Source organism: Hemicordylus capensis, chromosome 2, assembly GCF_027244095.1.
Source record: "Hemicordylus capensis ecotype Gifberg chromosome 2, rHemCap1.1.pri, whole genome shotgun sequence".
Lineage (NCBI taxonomy): Eukaryota > Metazoa > Chordata > Lepidosauria > Squamata > Cordylidae > Hemicordylus > Hemicordylus capensis.
The window spans coordinates 12094601-12102426 of record NC_069658.1 but is presented as its reverse complement, the minus strand read 5'-3'; the positions used below and the strand labels follow the sequence as shown (position 1 = coordinate 12102426).

General features: G+C 46.3%; 1 protein-coding gene across 1 annotated transcript in view; it reads left to right on the top strand.

Annotated features, from left to right (window-relative positions):
* The first annotated feature begins 207 nt into the window (after positions 1–207).
* LOC128348218 (lipoxygenase homology domain-containing protein 1-like) overlaps positions 208–7826 on the top strand; it is a 90472-nt gene continuing 82853 nt past the window's right edge. Inside the window, exons 1-3 of the mRNA XM_053303958.1 lie at positions 208–257; positions 1551–1686; positions 7152–7312. Coding sequence (XP_053159933.1) covers positions 1656–1686; positions 7152–7312 — 192 coding nt within the window. The 5' untranslated portion in view covers positions 208–257; positions 1551–1655. The remainder of the gene's footprint in view (positions 258–1550; positions 1687–7151; positions 7313–7826) is intronic.

Genomic DNA, 7826 nt, shown 5'->3' with positions numbered 1-7826 from the left:
CATTTAGGCCGCATTCACATGTAACGCAGAACAGTTCTGCTTCCCTGTCTGAATCTGAATGTTCAGGAGACCTCCCTCTCTGCAGTCTCACTGTGCAGGCTTCCTTCTTTACTGAAGGACAGGACCAGCAGCCAATAGTAGCTGGAATGAAGGAGGAACTTCCTCCCTCAACTCTGGCTGCAAAGCAATGAGACTCCTGTGCCAAAGTTTGGCTGTAATGCAGGCATCATGGAACCAGAGGTCCAGGCAAACTGAAGGTACAAATTTCTGTCCGGGGAGGGAAACCGTGGGTCCATTTTTCAGTGAAACTGCATTCGGACATACTGAGAATGAAACCAGAGGTCCCTTCACCTCCGGTCTCGTGTTACGTGAGAATGCAGACTTAGAGTGGAAAAACAAGTTGCCCCTGCAACGCAAGCTGCTGTAGCAGAAACAGTTGAAGAACCTTCTCCTGCCCAAGCTGTATGTATAGCTCACTCTCCTTGTATTTAGCGGTGTTAGACTGCAGTCACTGAAGACAAAAGCAGCAGTTGAGTTAATTCAGAAATATTGCAAGCATCCTCCTATACTCTCACATGGTGTGCTGGCTTACAATTTAGTCTCTATATACCCACCGCTTCCTTTTCTGCCCCAGCCCTCTTTCTCAGCAGAATGAGGGAACAAGAATGCTCCGGGTGCTGTGGGGCAGTGGCTGGCCACCTAGCTGCACACCAGCCCTCTGCTTTCCCTATTTGCTTTCATCTGGGATAGAGAGAATGTGGCACACATTAAACATGATGGGCTGTAAGTGGAGGGGAACTGGGGAAGCAAAGTTAGAGATGGAGGATGTGGAAAGAGGCATTAGCTTAGGGGCAGATGGGCATTGGGGCGTGTGTCTCTTTCATCATGAGGTGACACACATGTTCACAAGAGAAAGGGAAAGGAGAGTCCATCATTAATAAGCCTTTGCAAGAGGCTAGTGTGATGGGTTTTTTTTTAATTAATCCATTCCTTGATCCAGGCCAGCTTTTGAATGGAGCTTTAGTTACTTGTATTCCAGTCCTGGAATAGAGGTGGGGCTAACACACAGCCAGCAGCAAGAGCACTAAAAAGCAGTCTGCGCTTGCCTCTCTGTACATAATATCTACTTCACTAAACTATTGATATTCCATTTTCAACTCCACTGCCTTGACCTTGCATGCCACAACTCTTTCCCATTGAATTTTTCTACAGTTAGCTCTGTTGAAAACTAGCTAATTAAACTGCAGAATGTGCAAGTGGAACAGAGTGAGTCTGCATGTTTGATACAGTAAGTGAAGTTGTAAGCGAGCACAGCATGCGTGACTGCAGAGCATGTTCGCTGCTTCCATGGCTCAGAATTCAAGGCTGTTGCCTTCACTTGCAGTTTCTGTATTTTTCAGGGCATGAGTGAATTTGTAATCACCTCCTCTTCTCTTTAACTGAAGGTGTCCCCCCACCTTCCCTCCCTAGAATTATGATGTGTAGCCAGGGGATATGGATGGCAATGTACTTGGATGATGTATTCTGATTGTGATTCTTCTTCTCCCCAGGTGACGGTGTATTGCCCATTTACTGGTATTGAACAAACATTCCCTTGTGGGAAATGGCTGGATGAAGACGAAGGTGACGGGCTGGTTGAACGGGAGCTCTATGAAATGCTCTCGCTACGCCAGAAGAGACTGAAAAGTAGGTGCAAAAGGAAGTGTGGTTGTTATTAGACCTGTGCCCAGCCCACAATGTCAGATCCTGATGTAGCACAACATGATCTGACGTTGGCATTGACAGGATGAGCCATGTTGGCCTCTCCTAATTGTTAGGTTGGATCATGTCACGCTGGAAATCTAACATTTCTGTTGGATACCCCCCACTCCCCACCTCCTGCGCCTTGCCCTGCTGTCTTTTCTTCCCCCCTTTCTTCTCCTTTACCCGTGACTGACAAGGAGGAACAGGAGATAGACTTCATGAGATCCTCTTCATCCTGGAAGGAGCACTTCAGCAGCCACCTCAATTTCTTTTGACTGTGCTGCAATGTAAAATGCACGTTTTGCCCCTAAATTCTTTTCTAGGTCCCTGAATTGTGCAGGGGCTTCTGGGATTTGTAGGTTTTTTTTTCCTGAGGCTGCAGCCCTGCTGCAGAGGAAGCAACTGGAGAAACCTTTTTCTTCCTCTCATAATACAAGAACTCCAGAGTCACCCAATGAAATTGGTTGGCAGTAAAATCAGGATGGACCAAATAAATCAAATAAAATGCATAACTAATTTATGAAATTCAATATGTGCTAAGATGGTCACTAGCTTAGATGGCTTTTTAAGGGGATTTGACACATCTCTGAAGGAGGAGAGGTCTGTCTATGGAGAGAGAGAGAGAGAGAGAGAGAGAGAGAGAGAGAGAGAGAGAGAGAGAAAATATTTCTATACCACCTGATATGTGCATCTCAAGGCAGTGTACAAAATATTTAAAAGTTACAAATTAGAACACATCACAATAAAAACAATATAATAAAATAGATACTAAAAGAAGTTTTAAAATTAATTCGAATTAAAAGCCTGTGAAAACAGAAGAGCTTCTTCAAACAGAGAAGGAGATGTTCTTATTTCAGTAGGGAGCATATTCCAAAATCCAGGGGCAGCCACAGAGAAAGCCCGGTCATGGGTCACCATCAAACGAGACGGTGGCATCAGTAACTGGACCTCTCCAGAAGACTGTAACATGTGGCAGGTTTTATGACAAAGAAGGCGCACTCTTAAATAGCCAGGGCCTAAGCCATTAAGGGCTTTATAGGTAAGAACCACCACTTTGTATTTCACCCAGAATACATATATCTTCTTTCGCCTGGAATACACACACACACACACACACACACACACACTTACACTTCTCCCATTCTCTCTCCCCCCACCCCCCGACCCATGTTCAGGAGAATGTTCAGTTCACTGAATCCCTCTTCCTGGAGGACAATAGTAGGAGAGGGCTAAAGCTTCTGGGCTTTTGTGGGGTATAGGCTGGCCACTGTGGCCATGGAAAGCAGGCCTAGATGGTCTGATGCAGCAGAGATCTTATGTTCAGGACAAGGTTGCACAAATGAAAATTACTTTGAGGATGACAAATCGTGGAGCAACCCTTGGTTCTACTGAGACAGACCTTCCTTCTGTCTTACACCATAAGAATGATCTCCGTAGACATATGGAACTGTTTTATATAGAGTCAGATGATTCATTGGCCTATCTGACTCAGTATTGTTGACACTGACTAGCAATGGCTCTCCAGGGTCTTTCCTTGTCTGCCTTGAAATTCTGGAAATTGAAAGTGGACCCTTCTACATGCAAAGCAGATTTTCTGCCACTGAGCTCCAGTTCTTCCTGTGTCATGAGGATATGAAGCTGCCTTCTACTGAGTCAGATCCTTGGTCCTTCTAGCTCAGTATTGTCTACCCTGACTGGCAGCAGCTCTCCAGCCCATCTCCCAGCTGTACCTGGAAATGCCAGGGATTGAACCTGGAACCTTCCATATGCAAAGCATGTAATCTATTCCTGAGATATGGCCCTCTCCTGCCATGCATACTCTTTCTGTACATGCACGCTTTATTTAATTTCTAGAGTGCTTACAGAAACTAGGCACTGCACAAAACAACCGTAAGCAAAATAAAGGATGCCTCATGGTGAGGTTTATTGGATGCTGCTGTTTTAACATCATGTAAAACCAACCCTAGTGCTTTCTGAGTGCTAAATAGGAAACTCCAGCGACATTCTACATCATTATTGGCTCCAGGAAGTGCATTACCCTCAGCAGTAACAGATGCTTCAGAAGCAAGGAGTTGTATAAGGTTCATAAGAGGCCAAGAGAATTCATGCTGCTTCTCCTCTCCCCGATCATGTTCATGCAATAAATGCTTTTAAAATTGGTTACGGCGCTGCATAATCAGGGTCCATTTGTGACGAACAGTTTGTGCTGCTTAAGAAGCAATTCCATTGAAACCAAGCTCATTACAGCAAACATTACTTAATGCTGCGGCCACTTTATCTCTGCAGCGTGGTCCGTTCAGCGAAAGCATTTATGACCTTTAAACTGCCATATTATCCACCCTGATTGCTATTGACAGTGTAATTCCTTTGTGACCGCCGCATATTAAATGGGCAGGAAGCACTGCAGTGGCCTAGAGTAATTGGTGACCTTTAACTGCCATACAAACGGATAAACTGCTATTGTCATCTTCCCCTCCTGCCTGCCTGGGCTGGAGCATTCTCTGCTGCCCCTTTGCAAGACCTCTGTCTGAATTAATTTCCGCATGTGCCTGGTGACAAGGCTTTCTGTTAAAGGCTCAGGGCCTTTCCAAACCGGGGCATTTTTGCACAATGACTGTGTTTCACAATGCTTCCCCTACGCAGAAGCTTTGTGATGGCATCAGGTGGCCCAGGTCTACATTTTTGGCGGGCCACTCAGCTGCTGGCACCCATTGCTGGCCTCTGCAGCCGCACCCCACTCACTGCCACGCTTGCCACTGGGCTCCCATGATATTGCCACTGTCTGGTGGAAGGATGTCACCACCCCAGCGCCTTGTATTGTGGCGGTCTAGGGGGATGCTGGGGGGGGGGGACGGGACAGGGGACAGTGGCATTCACGCCACTGGCCTCTACCATGGCAACCTCTTCACTGACCTCTGCCAGTCTTCTATTAGAGCACCACAATGCATTATAATGATTTCACCTCCCCAGCACCATAGGAGGCCAGCAGGGGCCAGGCAATGGCAGTGCTTAGTGGGAGGCTATTGCAGGGGAAGGTGATGGCAGTGGTGAGCTGTGGAGTCCAGTGGAGGTTGAGTGCAGAGTGGCTACCTCACAGGCAACCTGTGTGCAGAGCACGTGGTGCTCCATTATATACACAGGTGCCCTGCACATACAGGTGAAACACGGAAAATTAGAATATCGTGCAAAAGTCCATTAATTTCAGTAATGCAAATTAAAAGGTGAAACTGGTATATGAGACAGACGCATTACATGCAAAGCGAGATAAGTCAAGCCTTAATTTGTTATAATTGTGATGATCATGGCGTACAGCTCATGAAAACCCCAAATCCACAATCTCAGAAAATTAGAATATTACATGGAACCAAGAAGACAAGGATGGAAGAATAGAACAATATCGGACCTCTGAAAAGTATAAGCATGCATATGTATTCAGTACTTGGTTTGGGCCCCTTTTGCAGCAATTACTGCCTCAATGTGGCATGGCATGGATGCTATCAGCCTGTGGCACTGATGAGGTATTATGGAAGACCAGGATGCTTCATTAGCGGCCTTCAGCAGTTCTGCATTGTTTGGTCTCATGTCTCTCATCCTTCTCTTGGCAATGCCCCATAGATTCTCTATGGGGTCAGGTCAGGCGAGTTTGCTGGCCAATCAAGCACAGTACACTGTATACTTTTCAGAGGTCCGATATTGTTCTATTCTACAATCCTTGTCTTCTTGGTTCCATGTAATATTCTAATTTTCTGGGATTGTGGATTTGGGGTTTTCATGAGCTGTACGCCATGATAATCACAATTATAACAAATTAAGGCTTGACTTATCTCGCTTTGCATGTAATGCATCTGTCTCATATATCAGTTTCACCTTTTAATTTGCATTACTGAAATTAATGGACTTTTGCACGATATTCTAATTTTCCGAGTTTCACCTGTATGTATCCCAGGGACCCACTCTCCAAGGACCCCAGGATAGTGTCTCGTTGACATCCTGACGAATTAAGCATGCACAGAAGGATGTTGTGCCAGGGTCAAGCTGTTGAGCTCGGTGCTTGTGCTAGGTCTAGAACTTGCATTCTGAATCCAGATGAATGCTGTGCTACCACCAGCATGCTTGTGCCTGCGCAGCAGTTGCGCAACCTGTGGTACACCTCATCTGTTTTAAAGGAAACTTTTGCACAACAGCACTATAGCACCAGGGCGCAGTTCTGCAAATCCCCGGTTTGTAGCGCAATGGCGCTATCTTCTTGTGCTGGCACAACTTCATTCATGATGTCTCAGTAGTCAGGTTGTTAGCCAGCATGTCCTATTTTATTCTCACAGCTATGTTGCAGAATGAATCCGACTGAGGTCTAGCCCAGTGGTAAACCTTTGGTTGAGCGACACCACCTGAGACTGCAAGTGGCCTCACATGGCTGAATCTCTGAATAGATTTTTAGCACACAATACTCAGATCAATAATTTCAAAACAATACCATGCAAAAGCAGAACCTCTCTTCTCCGCTCCCTTACCCTACATTCACAATTATTTCTTCTTCTTCTTCTTCTTCTTCTTCTTCTTCTCCTTCTCCTTCTCCTTCTCCTTCTCCTCCTCCTCCTCCCCCCCCTCTTTCTCTTACTCCCCTTCATTCTCCCCTCTCCCTTCCTTGCCCATCTTCTGACTGTCTCCTCCTCCTCCTCCTCTTCCTCCACCATCATCTTGATCTCCCCTCTTCAGTGCTGGTGGTTGGTGGGAAGCCGGCTGGTGGGTGAGGCTGTATCCAGCTCCTGTCTTTCCCCCATCATGTGCTGAAGCTGCAGTCTTGCTGCCAGTGGTGCTTCTCAGTGGTGGTGTTGACCATGGGACTTTTCTCGGCTGTGGCAGTATCAGTGGCCACTTCTTGGTGGTGGAGGGAGACGGCAGCAATGGTTTGGGGGCCAGACGGCAGGGCTATGCAGGCTGGGGCCAGCCAGTGGGCCAGGAGTTTGACACCCCAGACATATACAATGCCACCCACTAAACCTCACAGCTGAGCCAAGGTTCAACATGGGTCTCATCAGTCAGAGGGCCAGAACTCTATCCACGACACCACATTATCATTGCATACATTCCAGGTGCCTTGCCTCAAATTTTCCCTTTGGTGGCAGGGACATCACATTTCCCCTTTCTTGCTGCAGAAGTATAGGATTGCATGGGGGCCAGTGGAAATGTGGTGCTTAAAAGAAGTAATTGTAAGGAAAATGTGTCACAAGGCTTTATATTGCCGTGCTACGAAAAGTGGCACTGCAAAGGCCTTGTGAGCCCTGCCAGCAAAAAGACGGCAAGCCTATTTCATTTCTGGCTTTTTGTTTCCTTTGGATTGTGTTTCCTTTGTATTGATTCTTTGTCACCAGTGCTGGCTTTTCAGAAATTTAGCATCTTTTTTGTAGAAAATCCTTGGTCACTGTGGATATGGACGAGTGACATGAGGGGCGCAGGAACAGATGCCCCTATTTACTTCCAGCTTTTCGGCAGCAAAGGGAAGTCAGATGAAATGAAACTGGACAATAACTCAGACAACTTTGAAGCTGGACAGACTGACAAATTCATGGTATGGCTTCCCCGCTTGCAAAAGATGTGTGTGTTGAATGCGTGCAATGGTGGTCATGTGATTAGTGCAGGGGTTCTTAACCTTGGGTCCCCAGATGATGGTGAATTACAACTCCCCAAAGCCCCAGCCATTTATTTATTTATTTATATGTCTCTACATAAACAGCTTTGGGACTTTTGTTGAAAAGCGGTATATAAATATTTGTCATTGCCGTCATCGTCACCAAAGGCCATTATAATCCAACAACATCTGGAGACCCGAGCCAGCTAGCGTAGTGGTTAGGACTAGGACCAGGAAGACCCGAGTTTGGATCCCCATTCAACCATGAAATCCACTGGGTGACTCTGGGCCAGTCATGTATCTGTCACCTACCTCACAGGGTGGTTGTGAGGATAAAAATAACCATGTACACCTCTCTGAGCTCCTCGGAGGAAGAGCGGGATGTACATGTAACAAGCAAACAAACAAAGTTAAGAACCCTAGTTTACTGTAATACACTAGATGAAATCCAGCG